Source organism: Dryobates pubescens, chromosome 12 (assembly GCF_014839835.1).
Source record: "Dryobates pubescens isolate bDryPub1 chromosome 12, bDryPub1.pri, whole genome shotgun sequence".
NCBI lineage: Eukaryota > Metazoa > Chordata > Aves > Piciformes > Picidae > Dryobates > Dryobates pubescens.
Window position 1 is genome coordinate 3,692,400 of NC_071623.1, and position 21,550 is coordinate 3,713,949.

General features: G+C 47.9%; 1 protein-coding gene across 1 annotated transcript; it reads right to left on the reverse strand.

The window, feature by feature from the left end:
- Positions 1-565: 565 nt before the first annotated feature.
- Positions 566-19,552, reverse strand: POGLUT1 (protein O-glucosyltransferase 1). The gene is made up of 11 exons (XM_054165887.1): positions 19,452-19,552; positions 18,857-18,947; positions 16,844-16,987; positions 16,259-16,394; positions 13,716-13,837; positions 9,866-9,925; positions 6,552-6,651; positions 5,759-5,817; positions 2,803-2,970; positions 2,233-2,289; positions 566-1,597 (listed from the first exon to the last, which is right to left on the reverse strand). The coding sequence occupies exons 1-11, from the start codon at positions 19,534-19,536 to the stop codon at positions 1,441-1,443; spliced, it is 1,179 nt and encodes a 392-aa protein (XP_054021862.1). The 5' UTR covers positions 19,537-19,552; the 3' UTR covers positions 566-1,440.
- Positions 19,553-21,550: the final 1,998 nt, after the last annotated feature.

The following is a 21,550-nucleotide window of genomic DNA, read 5'->3' on the forward strand; positions in this document are numbered from 1 at the left end:
CTGGCCACCAGTTGCTTCCCCGGTGCTTGAGGCAGCTGCATTCCTGCATCGGGGCTCGGGAGTGCTGTGAGGCCTGTGTGAGCACAGATGTGTGGAGGTGCACTCAGTGTTACTGGTCCTTGCTGTGTTTTCCTCTTCTCTGATTCAAACTGACTGCAGAAGACATCATGAGCTCTTTTCCATTAATGTGCTGCTTCCTAAGTTGTGGGGCTGCTTCATCACCAAGGATGCTCACTTGGGAGGCAACAGCCCTCCTGGGATCTCATGCTGCTGCCCACACTATTCTGAGCACCTGCCCCATTGCCACAGAAGATGCTGCCTCCTACCTGGCCTCTCAAGGGCCACAGAGTATTTCAGAGACACCACTCCCTCTGGGCTGAGCAGCTGTAGTGAGCACAAGCAACCTGTAGCTGAACTCAAAACCAGCAACGTGAGGACTAGCTGCCACTGTGTGGCTGAAGACAAACCCTCAACCAGACTCACAGAGATGAGGAGTGTCAAAACACTGGGAAAGAAAAGTAAACACTGAGGTGAGCAGATGTGTTAGCAGTCTCAAAAAGAAAGAAAAAACACCCCCCCCAAAAACAGCCTTAGAAAGATTACAGAAGGAGATCACAGCAGAGAACCTGTGACTATCTGGGAAAAAAGAACTGACTCTACCTCTGCAAATGCTTTCTTTGGGCTGTTAAATGTGTCTGGCCAGCTGACCAGTGAGACCTTGTTGACAGGGGCTCAGCTCTGCGTGGCTGTGCAGTCACCTAGCTCATCTGTTGAAGGATCTCAGCTGCCAACTGTTTGTCCATTTGCTGCTCAGGCTTAGCATGCTCCCCTATGAGGTAGGTAGTTTAGTTGTGCAAGGATCCATTCAACGGCACATCAAAACCTTGCCATCAACCTCTAAGATCATATCAACCTAAGCTCTAAGCTATCTAAAAAGCTAACCCTAAATCCCAGTACCTGCTTCTGTCAGAGAACACCTTAATATCCCAAGGTGAAAAAACATTGACCATTTGCCTAAAAACAAAAGGGGTCATCTATCTCCCAGCTGAGAGAGCTGACAACCTCTGTTCCTTGCCCAAGAATGCAGAGGACTTGGTAAAAAGTCCAGCAAAACTAACAGAAAGGCTTCTCACTGACTGAGTGGGATTTAGGATCATTCTGAGGCAGGCAGTGATTCCATCCCAAATGCTAACCACTCTCTTCCAGGAATGACCACGACCATCCCATTAAACAGCCACAATCAGCTTTCTCCTGGGTATTCTTATGGCAACAGTATAACCCTGTCCCACTCTATGGGAGCAGTTTCAAAGCTAACCTACTGCTGTTCTCTGTAGTTCTAGCATAAAGGAGAGTAAGTCTGAGGGAACAAGAAAGAAGATACACTGATCTTCAGATTTCTACCAAGATCAGTTTGAGCTGAAAAGAACAACAGAGAAGTCTCTACAGCTCTGTTTTCAGCCATCCAGAAGTGATCTCGCCGTAGCTCTTCCTCCTTTTCACTTTGTAAGTCAAGGCTTGGGAATACTCCGACAGCAGATGCTCCCAGTAGCAAGAGACATCCTCCATCTTCAAGTGTTCAGTGATGAATTGGCGTCCCCTAGAGACACACAGCACACAGTCAGAAGCAATTTCCAGTTCCTACAAGAGCCTCTGGTTTTGTTTCATATGCATATCAACTTTCACTCTTCTGAGTTTCCAACGACAAACAGCACGCGCTGCTCTCCCTCTACTTTCATTTCACAATTCTCCTTCACGCTCACAGCTCTGACAGTTGCAGTGCTTTTGTCATCCTCAAGATGGTATTTGTTATCTGAGATAATAAATATCAGATTTCATGTATCAGATACAGCCTGAGCAGCACTGATGCATGCTGCTTCAGAAGCCACTTGCTGCCAGCCTGGATACACAATGCTTGCAACGCAGACAGTTCCCAGGGGTCAACTCACCTCATACTGAGACGAAAGCTCCTGACTTCTGATAGTTTTCAGTGGGGCTCTTGACACAGGTCAAATCTGAACCAAAGACCTAAGCATATAATCTGGTTCTCCACTTCCCCCTGCTCGTTATGAGTTCTCCAACCCTCCTGCTGTTATTGCAGCAGATCGGTTGCACTGCACCCTATTAATGCTAGGATGTCTTTGATAGGTAAACCTCACAAAAGCTGTGTAAGAAAATGCTTTGGAAGAAGACTGCCTGATAGGAAAGGACAGATAGAAAAGACACACAACTTACCTCTCTGCAATTTCTTGTGCTATGTCATCATTTTCCTTTACAAACTGCAACAGCTCCCTTAAATGAAGATGAGAAAGATGCCATGAAACAACCCGCTCAATGGAGAACATTGTCCCTTAGCTAAACTGCTGTGGAGGATGAGATTAAGGATCCACAAGTAAGCCAGGGACTAGTGTTCCTCATTTCAGAGCACATGCCCTTCTCATTTGTTGGGGACACCATGCTGAAATTTGGGACCTAACATTTTTGGGCTCACTTGTAAGTTCCTTTCCCCTCCCCCCTTATTTGTGCTGCAGGGCTCAGTTGCAAATGCAAGTGCCTACTGCCCGCTGATTTCAGTGTGGGTGACAGACCTACATACCCCAGTGAGACTGTACTAACATGAGCAAAGGATTCTTTGGGGGTAGAAAAAAAAGAGAAAATAATAGGATCTCCAAGAGCCTTTGGTCTAGGAGATGCCTGGAAGGGGAGGCAGTCCTTCATGCAGTACAAACCGAACTGCCTTCCCTCACACAGCATTGTTTTCCTGGGACGTGCAATGCTCCGCTGAGCACACTTGGGATCTCACACCTGATGTTAGAGAGGTCTGACCGGACTGGGATGTAGTGGACCCAAGGCTTCAGCTGTGGGTAGAAGAACTCCAACCACTCTTCTCCAACATGAAAGACGAGCGAACCACATAAGAAAAGGTGTTTCAAGCGGAAACTGGCAGCCACTCCCCGGAAATTAAACAGATACCTTCAAAAGGATAAGCAAAGAGAGGGACCTGATTACACGTGGCATTTCGTGAGGAAACACACTAAGAAACTGGGCTTTAAGTAGCAGACAACCTTCCCTTACAGCTGAGAGGGTCTCCCTCACACTGAAGGAGTTACTAAAGCAAAGGGAAGACATTTGAAGCTGAAGTTAGGGATGTGTTGGGTGAGTTCCTGCTGTCTGTCAGAACTGAGGGAGAAAAACAAGGCATGAGGCTTTACTTCTGATAAAGTCACCTGCCTGTGACAAACCAAAGGAGGCCCCATGAACACCTGCCAATAAGGCACGGAAGGTCACCATGCAGATACTGATCCTGCAACTCCACACTTCAGAGACCACAAGGAGCTTTTCCCCAGCTCTCTCTTGCCTTACAGTGAGCTTTTCTGTTCATTGTTCGGCTTTGACAACATCTATCTCAGCTTGGTTCTGTTGTGTTTTATTTCCCTCTGGGATTCTGCTTCAATCTGAATCTAATTGTTCCATATTAGCTTGGGAATGCAACCCTAGGAGGTTAAATGGGCTAGCACACAACAGATGGACCTTGCAGATAACAAAGGATCCACAATTTTGTTTTCAGTCTTTTCTGCCAAGTTAGTAAAGTGGGCTTGACTGGCGGCAGATTTCTCTTAGCTGTATCTCAGAGGGATGTTTGTTTGCTTGCTTGCCTGCTTTTTAAAACCCACATTTCTCCAATTATATGGAGAGCTGTTTTTCCTGTGGGTAAAACCCCTCAGTACATAAAACTAATCTTTGAAGTCAACCATTCTGGGCTGGGGGGCAGGGAGTTCTTCCATTAATGAAGTTATTTTGGGTGAAATGGGAATTATGTATTGTATATATTTAGGGTGAGATGGGAATTACAGCTAAACTTAGCTCAGCAGTAAGTTGACAAGGAGTAAATGTGAAATTGGTTTGTATTCTTTATATTACCTAGGAACTCAAGGCAGGAATGAGGAGCTCATTGCTTTAGGAACTCAACAAGGACATGTAGAGAGCAAACATTAACAGTAGTTAGAGGACACAGTCTCAAGCTGTGCCAGGCTGGATGTTGGGAAGAAGCTCTTCATAGAAGGAGTGATTGGCCATTGGAGTGTGCTGCCCAGGGAGGTGGTGGAGTCACCATCACTGGAGGTGCTCAAGAAGAGACTGGATGGGGCACTTGGTGCCATGGTTTAGTTGACCAGACAGCATTGGATGATAGGTTGGATTTGATGATCTCAAAGGTCTTTTCCAACCTGGTTGATTCTATTCTATTCTATTCTATTCTATTCTATTCTATTCTATTCTATTCTATTCTATCCTACCCTACCCTACCCTATTGTCTGAGAGGGTAGTCTAGAAGTGAGGGAATGCCTCTACCCAATTCTAGACACAGCTACCACCCCCTATGACCTCAGCCACATCACTGAGTGCTGCCCTCAGACAGCCTGCTGTAGTACCTACACTGCAGGAAGCAGCAAGAAATTCTTATTGACCCTATCAGACCCAGGGCTACAACAAAGCATGTGAGAATGCCTCAGCCTACATTGTATGAGGAGCTTAGGAGGCATCATTTGGGAAGTCTATGTGTAACAGAAGGGAGAAATCTGGGCAACAGTCTAGTGAAATATAAAATGAGACAAGTCAATCACATTCACACAAACCCAGAGATCCAGCCAAATGACTGAGTTCTCCTATCAGCAGATTCTAGCTGACAGAATCCTAACTAGGTAATTTTAAAAGGAGAAGTGAAACATCAGACATGCAAGTGCATACACACTAGGAGCTTAGAGCTTTTAACACAGAAACCCACCAAAACATTGCACCAACCCCCTCCCCTCCAAAAGCAGTTTAAGAAAAAGTCTTTGTAAAGCAAAACCACATCCTCCCAAGCAACCTACAAAGTGCAAATCAATACTGTGTCTATTCAATCACAGAGAGGCTGAGGGAGCTGGGGTTGTTTAGCCTGGAGAAGAGGAGGCTCAGGGGTGACCTCATTGCTCTCCACAACTACCTGAAAGGTGGTTGTAGCCAGGAAGGGGTTGGTCTCCTCTCTCTAGCAACCAGCACCAGAACAAGGGGACACAGTCTCAAGCTGTGCCAGGGGAGGTTTAGACTCGAAGTGAGGAGGAAGTTCTTCACTGAGCGAGTCGTTCGTCATTGGGATGTGCTGCCCAGGGAGGTGGTGGAGTCACCGTCCCTGGAGGTGTTCAAGAGGGGATTGGATGTGGCACTTGGTGCTATGGTCTAGTCATGAGGTCTGTGGTGACAGGTTGGACTGGATGATCTTTGAGGTCTCTTCTAACCTTGGTGATACTGTGCTACTACTGTGATATTGCAGGTTCCCTCTTTCACTGTATTCATCGCATAGCAACACTTGCCCCAGCATGCATATGAAGACACGGTTCCCTAGCTCCTTGTGGCTTTGAAGAGAGTCATGCTAACATTGTGGCATCAAGAAAAAACACCCCACCCAACAAAAGTTTGAACAGCTTGTAACAGAAACAAAACTGAGGGAAAGCTTTCTGGCTTAAAAAATAATAATAATAACAAAAATTGATACATTTATTACTTCCCTCAAAGCACTTTTATTTCTCCTGATCTGACAGGGGAAAGCTGACACTGAAAGAGGGCATGCTAGCCTCCCAGATCTTACACCTGCCCACAAGTTTCCTTACCTGCATGGAGCTTGCTGCTGGAATTAGACCTTAAAATGAAGTGAGACCTTACACCACGCAAGGAAAGAAATCACCCACAGCCCTTGAACAGCTTTATGAATCCAAATTCTTACTTGTATTTGCAGTGATCAACCAGTGGAATTTCCTTTGCAGGAGGCTTCCCCAAGGTATCCTTAAGAGAATTTAAAACAATCAGTCAGCTTTACATGGTGAGTGCATATTTGTTTTCCTTCTCGGCTACAAACAAAGCTACTTCTGAGAAAACCTTCTCTGGTGGGCTTTTAGAAGCATTATGAAGAAGTCTCAGCCCTTCAAACACGAAAAAGTTTGGTAAATTGCATGCTGCCTGTAAGCAAATGCCAGCACAAACACATTAAATGATAACGTTTAGTTGGCAGCTACAGAATGGAAGCAGCTTGGGACAATGGGCTGTGTGAAGCCAAGCATAAGTGGATTAGCCAACACCGTCTGGAGGGAGCTGGACTCTAGACCACAACTACCACTAAAACTAAAACCTTATCAGCAACAGTTATCAGAAAGTTAGGAACGGGAGCAAGAAACAGAGATGACACAAAAAGGTTCAAAGAGATTGACATCACCACCCAGGCAGCCCAGGGCTTGGAAGGTGAAGCCTTGGCTAATTCTTTTGTAATGGAAGAGGAGGGGATGGGCACAGATTGATTTGTTTACACGTGCTGTTTCCCCCAACAAAAAGTGTGAATGGAAGAAAACGTTTGGCCTGCCACGCCCTCGTTCCATCCATCAGAGAGGAGCAGCCATCAAGACAACAACAAGCCTCCTCCTCTCTAGAGGATCACTCACAACTCCCCAAGAGGAGGCTTCTCAATGATCTTGCAACGCTACCCTTTCTGACCTTCACACTCAGACACAGAAACACTCACACACCTTTTCAGATTTCCAAGCCTGGTTTTTAGTGTACTCAGCATCAACAAGCTCTGGGTTTTCTCGGGACAGCAGAACGAGGGGATCTCTCTCAGGGCTTGTTCTGTGAAACAAATGCCATCAGTAATTGCCAACACACAGGCCAACACGGCTAAGAAACTGCACGACTCAGGACTCTGCTTCTTTAGGAGGCTGACTCTCCCTTTGTGCCTGTATTAGCAGAAGAGACTGAATGAGCTGTGTGCACCAAAATCATCTGAGGCCATTTTTTTCCTTTCTTTTTTTTCCTTTTAATTATTAAATATTAAATAATACTATTCAACCAATTCTCAGGACAATTCAGCAGAAACATTGCTGCCTTCAGACTTTAGCCCAGTGGGTGCCAGATACTTTGTTTTGGAATAGAATTTAGAATAGAATTAACCAGGTTGGAAAAGACCTTTGAGATCATCCAGTCCAACCTATCACCCAACACCATCTCATCAACTAAACCATGGCACCAAGTGCCTCATCCAAGCTCTTCCTAAACACCTCCAGGGATGGGGACTCCACCACCTCCCTGGGCAGCACATTCCAATGGCCAATTACTCTTTCTAGGAAGAACTTTCTCCTCACCTCCAGCCTAAACCTCCCCTGGCACAGCTTGGGACTGTGTCCTCTTGTTGTGGTGCTGGTAGCCTGGGAGAAGAGACCAACCCCCACCTGGCTACAACCTCCCTTCAGGGAGTTGTAGACAGCAACAAGGCCTCCCCTGAGCCTCCTCTTCTGCAGGCTAAGCAACCCCAGCTCCCTCAGCCTCTCCTCACAGGGCTGTGCTCCAGACCCCTCCCCAGCTTTGTTGCCCTTCTCTGGACACCTTCCAGCAACTCAACATCTTTCCTAAACTGGGGGCCCAGAACTGGACACAGGACTCAAGGTGTGGTCTAACCAGTGCTGAGTACAGGGGCAAAAATGACCTCCCTGTTCCTGCTGGCCACAGTATTCCTGATACAGGCCAGGGTGTCCTTGGCCTTCTTGGCCCCCTGGGCACACTGCTGCCTCATGTTCAGCCTCCCATCAACCAGTACCCCCAGGTCCTGTTCTGCCTGGCTGCTCTCCAGCCACTCTGACCCCAGCCTGTAGCACTGCCTGGGGTTGTTGTGGCCAATGTGTAGAACCTGGCACTTGGATGTGTTCAATCTCCTGCCCTTGGACACAGGGCTCAAGGTGTGGCCTAACCAGTAACTCCTTTCTAAGCCTAAGAGTGGCTAAGCATTTTCAGCACAGATCCTTCTAACACTGACTTAAAACTACTGATAAACACATGCCCAAGACTTGCTCTCTATCTCCTGAGCCTGCCAAGCAAGCTACCAAATCCTTCCCTGTTGGGGATGGGGGAGAATCAAAGTACAGGTTTTCAAACACTGTGTTCAGACCACTGCTGGGGAGATGGAAAAAATAATCTATTTTCTCATCCACTCAGGTAATGTAGATTAAAAACTACTTTCAATTCAGTGTTGAGCACTTCCACAGCAAACAAAGCATTCCAGCTGGCAAGAAGCATGCACCACAGAGTTCAGTCTTTACATTTGTATCATGCACCTCTGCAGGTCCCTTCACAGAACAAAAGAAATTGGTTCTTAGTGTGACAGTTTTATTAAGTAATAACAAAGTGTCCTGGTTTTGTTGGGACAGAATCACAGGCCAGACATGGCCTGCAGGCTGTTAGCAGTTTCCAGTCAGCTGACCTGAGCTGGCTCACAGGGGTATCCCAGACCATAAACATTATGCTCAGTACAAGACAGGGAAGTTTACTGATAGTAAGGGTTCATCCTGATCCTACTCCTCCTCTTCCTTCTCCCCATTTGTGGAAGGGCTTTCTTGCCATTCTGCTCCTGAGGACTGCCTTCCCATTTATTGTGACTGCTGCACCTTCACTGGGCTGGAATATAACTTTGTATGTTTTGTAGTGGCATTGGTATCAGTTTGGTTGTTTCATTAAGTAATCTTTCCATCTCAGTCCATGGAACTTCTCTCCTTTTCCTGATCCCCCTTCTCTGCTGGAGAGAGGTCACTGGGTGCTAGAGAAACCGCTATAGTTAAGCCCAAGATACAGCAGTGGTGTCCCCCAGGGATCAGTGCTGGGTCCCAGCCTGTTCACTGATGATCTGGATGAGGGCATTGAGTCTACCATTAGTAAGTCTGCAGATGACACCAAGCTGGGGGCAGGAGTTGATCTGTTAGAGGGTTGGAGAGCTCTGCAGAGGGACCTTGCCAGGCTGGACAGATGGGAAGAGTCCAAGGGCAGGAGATTGAACACATCTAAGTGCCAGGTTCTACACATTGGCCACAACAACCCCAGGCAGTGCTGCAGGCTGGGGTCAGAGTGGCTGGAGAGCAGCCAGGCAGAAAGGGACCTGGGGGGACTGGTTGATGGGAGACTGAACATGAGGCAGCAGTGTGCCCAGGTGGACAAGAAGGCCAATGGCATCCTGGCCTGCATCAGGAAGAGTGTGGCCAGAAGGAGCAGAGAAGTCATTCTGCCCCTGTGCTCAGCACTGGTTAGGCCACACCTTGAGTCCTGTGTCCAGTTCTGGACTCCAGTTTAGGAAAGATGTTGAGCTGCTGGAAGGTGTCCAGAGAAGGGCAACAAAGCTGGGGAGGGGTCTGGAGCACAGCCCTATGAGGAGAGGCTGAGGGAGCTGGGGTTGCTTAGCCTGCAGAAGAGGAGGCTCAGGGGAGGCCTTGTTGCTGTCTATAACTCCCTGAAGGGAGGTTGTAGCCAGGTGGGGGTTGGTCTCTTCTCCCAGGCTACCAGCACCAGAACAAGAGGCCACAGTCTCAAGCTGTGCCAGGGAAGGTTTAGGCTGGATGTTAGGAAGAAATTCTTCCCAGCAAGAGAGATTGGCCATTGGAATGTGCTGCCCAGGGAGGTGGTGGAGTCACCATCTCTGGAGGTGTTTAGGAAGAGCCTGGATGAGGCACTTGGTGCCATGGTTTAGTTGATTAGATGCTGTTGGGTGATAGGTTGGACTTGATGACCTCAAAGGTCTTTTCCAACCTGGTTAATTCTATTCTATTCTAATTCTACATGGGGGCATATAACAAATCCACAGCTTCTATTTCCAATAGGAGACCTATTAAAGTAGCTGCAAATGGAAGTTCTTACGGAGATCGACTAATGGTGAAACTCTGATGTGCTAAATGTCCTGCTTCCCTTACTGACAAAAAAAATACATTCTGTGTTACACTTGTTTTGGTCTTGGGGAGACAGGAATTGCTTCACACAGACAGTTGTCAGCATATATTGGTTTCCTGGTACAGGAAAATACACTCACCTGGATCCTCGGAAATATCCTTTAGAGATTTTTTTCTCCCAAGGCCATTTTTCGGCAGATCTGAAAACATTGTTTAGACATGGCAATAAGTGATTCAATGCAACCATGAAACAGCACTCTCTTCAGATTTCACAGCGTGATCTCTTTCTATGAGTCTTCATTTTTGATGGAAATTACTTTCTTCATTATAGCAGCAGAGCACTCTCAGCCAGGTCCAATGAAGAACAAGCTTTTCCTGCGAGTACTGTGTTTAAGGCAACACGACACAGGCTGGTTTTCAGAATACCATTCAGTCAACACAGCTAATTGCACACAACCTCCTCACCAAACCTTTAAAGGTATTAAAATTCACCTCCTCTTTGAATCCACTTTTCATAGAATCATAGGATCAACCAGGTTGGAAGAGACTGGTGAGAGGCCTCGAGCATAAGCCCCACGAGGCTGAGGGAGCTGGGGCTGTTTAGCCTGGAGAAGAGGAGGCTCAGGGGAGACCTTCTTGCTGTCTACAACTACCTGAAGGGAGGCTGTAGCCAGATGGGGGGTGGTCTCTTCTCTCAGGTAACCACCAAAGGAACAAGAGGACACAGTCTCAAGCTGCGCCAGGGGAAGTTTAGGCTGGAGGTGAGGAGAAAGCTCCTCACAGAGAGAGTTGTTAGGCTTTGGGATGTGCTGCCCAGGGAGGTGGTAGAGTCACCGTCCCTGAAGGTGTTCAAGAGGGGACTAGATGTGGCACTTGGTGCCATGGCTTAGTAGTCAGGAGGTGTTGGGTGACAGGTTGGACTTGATGATCTTTGAGGCCTCTTCCAACCTTGTTGATTCTGTGATTCTCTGATCATCCAGTCCAACCTATCACCCAGTGCTATCCAATCAACTAGACCATGACACTAAGTGCCTCATCCAGGCTTTTCATGAAGATCTCCAGGGATGGTGACTCCATCACCTCCCTGGGCAGCCAATTCCAATGGCCAATCACTCTTTTTGCTTTGTTGCTTTATTTTTCTGTACTTCACCAATTATGAGCAGTTCAAAATGACCAGAAGATTTCTAACCACTGTCATTCCCCATTCAAACAAAAACCCCAACAAACCAAAACACCAAACAACAGCAGCCCCTCAGCTAGTGTTTTGCATTTAAAACACAGGGGTTCCTTGCCTTCCCAAATAACTTTCATTTCAAGTCTAAGCAAGACCTTCAAAACAACAGCTTATAACACAGAATCACAGAGCATTAGGGGCTGGAAGGGACCTTGAAAGACCATCTAGTCCGACCCCCCTGCCAGAAGAGAATCACGTAGAGTAGGTCACACAAGAATGCACCCAGGCAGGGTCTGAATGTTTCCAGACAGGGAGACTCCATAAGCTGTCTAGGTAGCCTGTTCCAGTGCTGTCACCCTCACAGTGAAAAAGTTTTTCCTAATGTTCACATGGAACCTCCTATGCTCCAGCTTGCACCCATTGCCCCTTGTCCTGTCATTGGATATCACTGAGAAGTGCCTGGCTCCATCCTCCTCACACTCACCCTTCAAATATTTATAAACATTAATGAGGTCACCTCTCAGTCTCCTCTTCTCCAAGCTGAAGAGACCCAGCTCCTTCAGTGCTCAAAGGATCACCCAGGGGATCCTCTGGGGAGTGACTGACACAAAGGTGTTTTTTGTCTTGCACATTTCTATGTTCACTCACTGTTGCATACTGTGGTGGGTTAATGCTCATTCTGAAAACAGGGGGGAGGGCTTGCAAGTGCTTTGCCCTCCCTGCAGGGCATTTTCCCCCGGGGAAACTGAGTCTGTTCCACTCCCCCCTGCCTGCCCAGCTAGGGTATAAAAGGGAGGGCATTGGAGTCATTAGCTCTCTTTTTGGCTCCTGCTTCTCCTGGACAAGAGCTACTGTGGCTGCCTTCCTGCTCTTTTGCCACATGGTTGGGCCTGATCCTTCTCCCTGCTGCCTCTGTGCCTTTTCAGAGAGAGACTGGTTTTGTATTCGTTTGGTTTTTTCCCTCCTCCCATCCATCCTTGTTCCTTGCCCTTGTGAACCTTACCTGTTATTGTTATATATATATTGTTTAAAGAAAACTCTTCACCTCCCTACTTCCAGGCCGACTCCAAATTATTGCTTGGTGGCTTTGCTCCCTCCCTTTCCTTTTTGTCCTCTCTGTTGGGAGGGAGGAGAGGGGAGCAGGGGAGAGATTCTCAGCCTTGCCCCCATCTGAGCTCTTAACTCCCAGTGAAGGCTCAAACCACCACACATACTTTGTCAGTCTCCATGGGAATAGAATAGAATAAACCAGGTTGGAAGAGACTTTCAAGATCATCGTGTCCAACCTATCATCCAACACTACCTAATCAACTAACCCATGGCACCAAGCATCCTGTCAAGCCTCGCCCTGAACACCCCCAGCGTCGGTGACCCCACCACCTCCTCAGGCAGCCCATTCCAGTGGGCAATCACTCTCTCTGTGTAAAACTTCCTCCTAACCTCCAGCCTAAACCTCCCCTGGTGCAGCCTGAGACCCTCTTGTTCTGGTGCTGGTTGCCTGGGAGAAGAGACCAACCTCCGCCTCACTCCAACCTCCCTTCAGGTAGTTGTAGAGAGCAATAAGGTCACCCCTGAGTCTCCTCCTCTCCAGGCTAAGCAACCCCAGCTCTCTCAATCTCTCCTCGTAGGGCTTGTGCTCCAAGCCCCTCACCAACCTTGTTGCCCTTCTCTGGACTCGTTCCAGCAAGTCAACCTCCTTCCTAAACTGAGCAGCCCAGAACTGGACACAGGACTCGAGGTGCAGCCTAACCAGTGCAGTGTACAGGGGCACAATGACCTCCCTGCTCCTGCTGGCCACACTGTTCCTGATGCAGGCCAGGATGCCATTGGCCCTCCTGGCTGCCTGGGCACACTGCAGGCTCATGTTCAGCCTACCATCAACCAGGACCCCCAGGTCCCTTTCCATCTGACTGTTCTCCAGCCACTCTGACCCCAGCCTGTAGCACTGCATGGGGTTGCTGTGGCCAATGTGCAGAACCCAGCACTTGCATGTGTTCAATCTCATCCTGTTGGACTCTGCCCATCTGCCCAGCCTGTCAAGGTCTCTCTGCAGAGCCTCTCTACCCTCCAGCAGATCAACTCCTGCCCCCAGCTTGGTGTCATCAGCAAATTTACTGATGATGGACTCAATGCCCTCATCCAGATCATCAATGAAGATGTTAAAGAAGCAGCCCTTATTCTGCTACTAGTCAAAGATCCAGTCAAAAGGAAAACTCCTGGTCAGCAATGTCTTCTTACTCTCAGCCCAGTAACGATGCCTGATTCTTGGGAACTATTCCAGGTTCTCTATTGCACAATAATACTTGGGTAAAAGCAAATCTACAGAAGGCTTTCCTTTACCCTTCCAGAAGCTTATACAAACATCCTGGAACATCCCTGCAGTTATTAAAAAAAATAAAGATAAAAAAATAAAATCACAGCTCCTAGAGAGGTAGTTGGAAACAAAGAAAAATATTTCCATATGCCAGGGGAGATTTCTGCAGGCAAAAGATAACTGCTGCTTTATTGACAAACTCTATCTCACCAAAAAATGATAGTAATCTGGCCCTGACAGCAAGAAGAATATATATACTTTGTCCTCTGCATTCCCTACTGAAGTGCTGGGAACAGAGAAGCTGATTATAACTTCTATTTGCATCATCCAAGGTTTCCATGGAGCATTCTTATACAGCACTTGGGCTGCATCTAGGCAGCAGCACAGATCACAGGCCACCAGACCTATGGTCCTGGACTTCAATGTTGGCCCAAAGCTGCCCACTGCTAGATGGCTTTACTGTGATTTTGTCCTCCCACACATAACCATTTCCAAAACATACCTTCTGAGGTCCTCCCTCATGAGGTCCCAGCGTCCTAAACCTGTTGGGTAAATTGGCCAAACAGCTGGTCCTCCTTCCCAAAATGTCCAGGCAGGGTACATGATATCATTGTATTCAAGTGTCTTAAGAAAAAGGAGAGGAATGCAAGAGTAAGAGTACTACCTACTTCAGTTTACTGACTGAGCCCACCCCTAATGAACATTCCTTCTGGGAGTTCTGCCAGCTTTCTCCCTTACCGATCCATAAGCAGCCACTAGAGTTTTGCAGTCACCACACTGCCACTGGGCTTCACATGAAGACAACCCAATACTGAAAAGTTTCAACTGTTTCTGAAAGGCTATGTATTGCTTCATGACTTCATGGGACTTTCCTGCTAGAACAGGAAGAGGTCCATGATAGAGCTGCTTAGTAAATAGCAGAAGACCTCAGGTCCACTCACCTTTCTATAGCAGACAACCTGAGGTCCACTCCCCTTTCTAAAGGCTTGTGCCTATGTGTAGCTACAAAAGGCACTTCTAGACACTTCAACATTTAGGTTTCCAACACTCCAGTTCATTCCAGCCATCCCTGAGATCACTTAACACGTTGACTGTAACAAATATCCAGGCCATGTAACAACTTCAGTATCTTGCTCCTGCCTGGATGCTTAAAACCCCATATAATTGGAGGGAACACCAGCACTTAAGACTAAACCCTTGTATGAAACCAGCCTATAGGCCACTGCTTTGATCTGGTAATAAAATCCCTATACAATTATCCATCTACCTGTCACCTGAAGATACTGGATAGAGTCCAAAGCCACAAGGAAGTTGGTGTACATGACACAAGGACAGGCGGAGGGAGCTGGGGTTATTCAACCTTGCAGAAGAGAAGGCTCTGGGGAGACCTTATCAGCACCTTCCAGTACCTGAAAGGGGCCTGCTAGAAGGCTGCAGAGGGACTGTTTATGAAGGCCTGCAGTGATAGGATGAGGGGCAATGGTTTGAAGTTAAAGAAGAGGAGGTTTAGATTGGATGTTAGGAAGAAGTTCTTTATAATGAGGGTGGTTGAGCACTGAAACAGGTAGCCCAGAGAGGTGGTTGAGGCCCCACCCCCGGAGGTATTCAGGGTCAAGCTCAACAGGGCTCTGGGCAACCTGAGCTAGTCAAGGATGTCCCTGCTCACTGCAGTGGAGTTGGACTAGATGACCTTTAGAGGTTCCTTCCAGTCCAGGTGATTCTGATATGAACAGGGGCTGAGGAATGGGTTTGTTCATGCACAGAGAAGAAGGAGGTGGACTCTTGTCTGATGTGCAGAGACAGAATGGGAGGCAACAGGCTTTGGTTACAAGAAGGGAAACGTCAATGAGACATTATAAACATGTTTTCCTTTGGACAGGTTAAACAGAGTCTGTGGACACTCTGTCTTTGGGGATGCTCTGATCCAGGCAGGACACAGCTTGTAGCACCCTGATCTAGTTGCCCCTGCTTTGAGCAAGGTGGTGTCTTCAGGTCCCCTCCAACCTAAATGAGAGTGTATGCTTTTATGATCTGCTCCTTCTCCATACTGCTATAAACAGGTATTGGTAACAAATCATGACAGCTCCACCACCAGCCCAGGGACACCCTTACGAGACGCAGAACTGGACAACACTACGATCCTTTCTGCTTCCAGCCTTGGGAAGCACCCTGGACCAGCATCCTGGAGCCTTCTTCATTCTGGCAGAGTAATTCTAACACTGGCTGGTTAAATGTGAGCTGTGCTTGGGTGACTGGGTTTCAGTTGGGCTTTAACCAAGAACAGGATCATGAACAGGGTTAGGCAGTGAGGGGGCAGGATGTGGTTACATTGGACACGCATTAAGGCAAAGCAAGACTAGCGAAGCTTGAGACGTAGCGATATTTTGTTGCAAAGAACGAGATGCTGTGCTGTAGTCAGGTTTAACAATGGGAGGGGCAGGAAAACATACAAGAGGGCTGCCAAGCCTGGGAAGAGAGAAAGGGAAAGCAAATGTGCCTCTATGCATGCGCATTCCTCTGCGTGTGCGTGCATGCCTGCAGATGGAAAACTGAATCAAGGGAGAAAGGGTTCACAGGAGACAGCAATATTACAGAAAACAAAATAAGAAACACTTATCTGTGGTACCAAAAAAAGAGTGCTAAAATATTCACATTAAATGAGATTAACTGTATGACAGCTGCCTGATGATGAAAAATCCTCCACAAGGCTGCTAAACTGCAGCTACAATTTTAAGAGACCTTTTGTAGCAAATTACAGGGCTTCTGGCACATATCCCATCCAGCTGTGCATCATTCTGCACTGGAAGAGGTACCTTTTTTTTGCCCTGGAAGAGGAGCTAATGGAGGAAAATCTGTTCTATTGAATAGATGGAACGAGCCTGCCTGCCAGAAAACTGGAAGTGAAAGGAAACATAAAAAGAAAAAACAGGAAGCAATTTTGATGCACAGAAAAATCTGTGGAGAACCATCCTCAAAAACACGTTCCCAAGAGAAAGGAGGGCATGCATGCCTCCAAAATGCTCAGTGTTCAAAAGGTGTGCATACCTTACTGAAGGAGAAGACTGGGATAATAGGTTTCATCCATTTGGGAACCTGGGGGTAGTCTCGCACATTGATCACCATTTCCATGTCAGGGAGGAGGTTGATGATGCCCAAAAGGAAATGCTCAACTCCACTGCATCTGTGAAGAAATGATGTATGGCAAAGAACTTATGAGAAGGTAGAAACCTGTAGTCTTTTTCAGGCCTTTCTCTGCACATAAGCAGAGGAGATGGTGAGCCTGAGCCACACCACACTGTAGGCTGAGAACTGCCTATAGCAGCCTCTAAGCCCAAACACAGTACAAACACCAATGAGCCAACCCACACTGTTGAATCTGGCCTCAACTGCAGCTTTCTCTGGGATCTCACAACCAATCAACCCTTTGTACACCAAAGTGCAACAACATAAGTGAAGTGATACTTACCTCTTGCTACATTTAACTCTCACACATAAATTTTCCAGGCTCCCGCTCTGATAAGGAGTTCAGACCTTTGAAATATAGCTGTGCTCAATGACTTTCAATTAGGCAGAGCTTGAAGCAGTTGTGTGTCCCTGCTAAGGAGAGGAGATCTTCTGCACACCTCTTACCTTGCAGGGAACATGCAGTCCTGCTCACGGTACAGTTTGTTCTGAATGATTTGGTAGTGTGTTCCGAGCTTCCGGCTCACCGCATCGGATATCATCTCCTTGGAAATGCCGCCTCGAAAAGGAGCCAGGTCCTGCTTCCAGACACTGACACAAAACAATTAGCCATTCTTATGTACAGCAGGGAGGATGCTGTGCATAAATTACTGCAGTATACAGAACAAACTTCTAGCTAAAACAAGCTCCAGGCAGCTTCCAGGAGCTTTGCTACATGTGGCATAACACACCATCCAGCTTAGGTTGCTTGGAGGAGTTGTTACTCAGAGACTCAAAGGTCCAAACTTCCCTTTGACTCTGTGCTGTTAGCTGAAACAAAAAGCCCAGCACAGGATTCTGTGGCCAAGTCAACACTGACAACTCCATTTGCTCTCCTAGAAAGCACCTCACATACTTATGGGTAAAAGCCTCCAGGATACTTAAACTTTGAGTTGTGAAGCTCATGCTCTGGCCTTCCACGAAGGATGGGCCACAGCAGGACCAAATGCCTCACAAAATGTCATGCTATTTAGGCATTATAAAAATAAGGTAAGAGTCCAGTTGCAAGGAACAGCATCACCTAATAATGCTGGGTGCTGTGAAAGCCTGCCCAGAAGGACAACAACCATAACTTCATGTTACTATTAACCCTCATGTTCTGAAGTAGATTTGGAGGTTGTAACCACATGGGAAGGTGTTCTTCCCCAAAATGGGTAGGAGACAGTGGAGTGTATGCTTAAAAGATTAGGAGATGTCTTTAGGCTGTATCTGAATTGGAACATAGGAAAAAGACTGGAAGGCTAAACTAGAAGAGACTTTTCCTCATCAATATTTCAAGAGCAATGAAGATCAAAAACTCCAAACAGAGCATGCAAACAGTTGCCTGATATGACTCACTCAATATTAAAAGCCAATGCAGTTCTCAATCTCACCCCCAAAACGAGTGAACACATCTGGTACTTTTAAATAGGAGGCTTGAAGTTGGGCATCTGTGTTTCAGCACTTGGAACTGTGGTCCTAAAGGTAGAAGAGTATGTTGGCTCTTCCCTGACTTCCTTCTCCTTTAAAACGCTGCCTAATGGTATTGAAAAAACACAGTCCTGCAATCCCTGTCCATATGGCAGCGATGATTTACCCACCTGTAATGTTTGCTGCAGCCACACACCATCAGTGAAAACAGAAAGGAAGTTTGGTTTGGCTCAGTCTACAAGACAGATCAGCCTGCATTTGTACTGCCTACAGAGGTCGTGCACCACGCACAAGCCTCTAGCACTGCACTAAATTCATTTTAAGAAGATTAGGCCAGCATTTCAAGATAGAGTGCTGGCATTATGCATAACACTCCACAGGCATAAAAAAATAAACAGGACTTGTGTCTTCCTGAATGAGCTCCTCTTGGATCATGCTTTAGCTGTGTGCAAGTCAGGTAGTTAAATATCTACCACCACTCCAATTCTCATAAACCCTGAACTAAACTCCTTAGAAAGAACACTAAAAAGTGCAGCACACTATCATACCAAATTAATCTGTGTTCTGTAGCAATCTTTCTCAATCTAGCTATTTAAAAAGATTTTGCACTTACTTCATTTCTTTGCCTTTTACAGGCCTGTGAGAAAGACTTGTTAGCAAGATAACACTGAGAGAGAGGGAAGCAGTGGGTTGTTACGACAGAGTTGTCACCAGCTCTGTGCAGGGTTTATTGCATGATCATGTATGAAATGCTGACATGGTGTATGGTCAGTAATGGAGGACAAGGAGTATGACCAGTTTGCAAGTGAACACACTCTCTGTTGGAACTATGGAGGTCAACCTGCTTCACACAACGCCATTAACAACCTCCTCCTTACAATTACAGTGACCTATGATGGCTCTATATGTGACACCTTGGAGCCCAAATATTCTCTAGCCAATTCCCAACCACCACTGCTGGCAAAATTATTCCCTCTCCTGGCCAGATGCCTGAGTAGTCTAAAGTCTCACCTTTGGTGACAGCTGCAATTCTCCTTTACACATGGCTTATAGGCTTCCACAGCTTTCTTAATTTGGTCAGTTAACGTTTTCCATTTTGCATCTAAAATACACAGGAAGGAAAAGTCAAAGGAATGAATCCATTAAACTACCAGAACAACCAGCAGGAGGTGAACGGCATTTCTGGTCCAGCTGGCAATAGCAATACACCAGGGTCCCACAGGACACGCCAGTACTGCTGCAGTCCATACGGCTCACACGAGAGCCTGCCTAAAGCCAACGGGACAATGGAAAGCGGTGGCGGGCGAGCAGAGGTGCCACCTAAGTGAGGGCGGCCGGGGACAGAGCAGTGGGGCGGGCACCCCATGACGGTCCCCGGCTGACACACACAGACACGCACACCCCCGGCTTCCCTTTCAGCCCAGCGGCCGTCACCAGGTGCCGGGGGAGCTGCGCGGCCAGGAAGAGGAGGAAGCGGCGAGAGCCCCTCGACACGCTCCCAGGACGCGCGGGCTGCCCTCCCGGCCACCAACCCTCCCCGCTGGCCGCCAAGCGGCGTCACCCCGAAGCCTGGGCATCACGAGCAGGAACTCCGAGCGTCGCCCACCTGCCTGGCCGCCCGCCGCGGCAGGCTGCAGCCGCCACACAGCACCCGCCACCAATGCCCACAGGGCCAGCGCCGCCCGCCCCATGCCGCCACGGCCGACAGCACGGCTCTGCGCATGCTCGGCCCTTTGCCAGAGGGCGACGGTAAGCGGGCGGTGGTGCCCCGACTAAAGATGGCGGCGCCTACTGTGGCCAGCCCCAGACAAAGATGGCGGCTCCAGCAGCGGGCGTCGTGCCGCGGCGTTGTCTGGGAGCTGTAGTTCCAGCGGCTGCGCCCTGGCGGCGCTGGTCCGCCCCTCTCAGGGGCTGTGTGTGGGGAGCCCCCCCGCGAGGAGCCGCGTTGTGAGGGCAGGCGGCTCTTGTGGCACAACGAAATAAAGGCACTGGCGCAGGGGGGAGCCTGGAGACGAGGAGGGTCCTGCTGCAAATTGAGGTAATGTGTAGAGCCTTCTCTTTGCAAAATGGTTTCTGGAATACGAGTCTTCAAAACTGCCCTCAGTGCTTGGGTCAACTCAGCCACATTTGGCCAGCCTTCGGGAGACAGGCTCGCCAGCCTAGCACTGCATATCATAACCATGCTGATAAGCAGTCAAGTTGATGTAGATCGGTGGCGATGGGGCTAAGCAGACACTATCCTAATACAAATCTAGACCAGTGTTTCTGCCCTGGGTTGAGTGTAAGAAGGTCTGCCTGTGGGGTCTGTATATCATAGAATCATAGGTTGAAAAAGACCTCAGAGATCATCAAGTCCAACCTGTCACCCAACACCTCATGACTGACTAAACCATGGCTCCAAGTGCCACGTACAATCCTTTTTTGAACACCTCCAGGGATGGGGACTCCACCACCTCCCTGGGCAGCACATTCCAATGGCCAATCATTCTTTCTGGGAAGAACTTTCTCCTCACCTCCAGCCTAAACCTTCCCTGGTGCAGCTTCAGACTGTGTCCTCTTGTTCTGGTGCTGGTTGCCTGGGAGAAGAGACCAACCCCCACCTGGCTACAACCTCCCTTCAGGGAGTTGGAGAGAGCAAGAAGGTCTCCCCTGAGCCTCCTCTTCTCCAGGCTAAGCAACCCCAGCTCCCTCAGCCTCTCCTCACTTCAGTCGACACTAAACCCTCACCTTTCCTAGTGCAGGTCCAGTGGTGGTTTTGGATTCCAGGAGGAGGTGCTGTGGCTGCTTGTTAATAGAAAGGAACCACATTTACATTCCGTTTCTGCCCGTAGAGTGAATGCTGGGTGATTAGCCACACCAGCCACCAACTCAACTTGTCATAAAAGCCTCTTTTGTGTGAAACTGAATTGGTCCTGTAGGTTTAGGTGGAGAGATAATTACCGGGAAACAGATCAAAGAGGGAAAGCATGTGCTGGGAAGGAGGGTGAACGTTTCCCAAGGACTGATAAATTCCGGAGACCGGCTGTCCTCCTGAATCTGCCAGAGCTGATAAACCCTAGGCACCGAGCCTCTGCTCAGTCTGTGCAAGGCCACAAGTGAACGCTGGTACCCACGGCAGATTGTGTGACTGAAGGGCAGGGGCTCCTACGTACAGATGAAGACAGCAGGGTTATGCATCCAGTGAAATAAATTCTTTTGAGGAACTTTCTGAACACTTGCTTGGAAGCTGCTAATATGTCATCAGAACCCTCTGAGTGTGCAGCTGGGCTCATCCTCCAACCATTGCTCCAACTGGGTGTGTGGGTGAAGTAAGAGGGAATATGTGAATGTTGTGTGTATTACCTGCTATTAGTAGTAACAGCTTCCTAGAGTAAAAACCTAGAGTACTTCTGCCTCATCCTAAACTCCTGTTGCACAGCCAAAGAAGTTTTAAGCAAAGCAGGGGAATTAGTGTCTTCTTTCTATGCTCTCCTAGAGTCCCTCTCTCCTCCTTTTGATTCCCCCATAGGGTCTGCTTTCTTCTTTTTCCTCTACAGCCTCTCTCACAGCTACAGTAGTCATAGTTCCAAAACTGGAGGCTGGTCTGAAAACTCCCCCAAAAGTGTGAACCTTAAGTAAGATAAAAGCAAAAATCCCCTATACTCTTAGATACCCGTATTTGCCTCCATTGGCCTCACTCAGTCTCTGCCATCTCTGTGTGGCTAA

What these genes read in the sequence shown, in the direction of transcription:
- POGLUT1 (XM_054165887.1), bottom strand. Translation starts at nt 19,536, where the DNA reads ATGGGGCGGGCGGCGCTGGCCCTGTGGGCATTGGTGGCGGGTGCTGTG. An exon ending in CGCGGCGGGCGGCCAGGCAG is followed by an intron (nt 18,948 to 19,451) that starts GTGGGCGACGCT and finishes TGTGTATTTTAG; the next exon opens with ATGCAAAATGGAAAACGTTA. An exon ending in AATTGCAGCTGTCACCAAAG is followed by an intron (nt 16,988 to 18,856) that starts GTGAGACTTTAG and finishes GTTTTGTGTCAG; the next exon opens with TGTCTGGAAGCAGGACCTGG.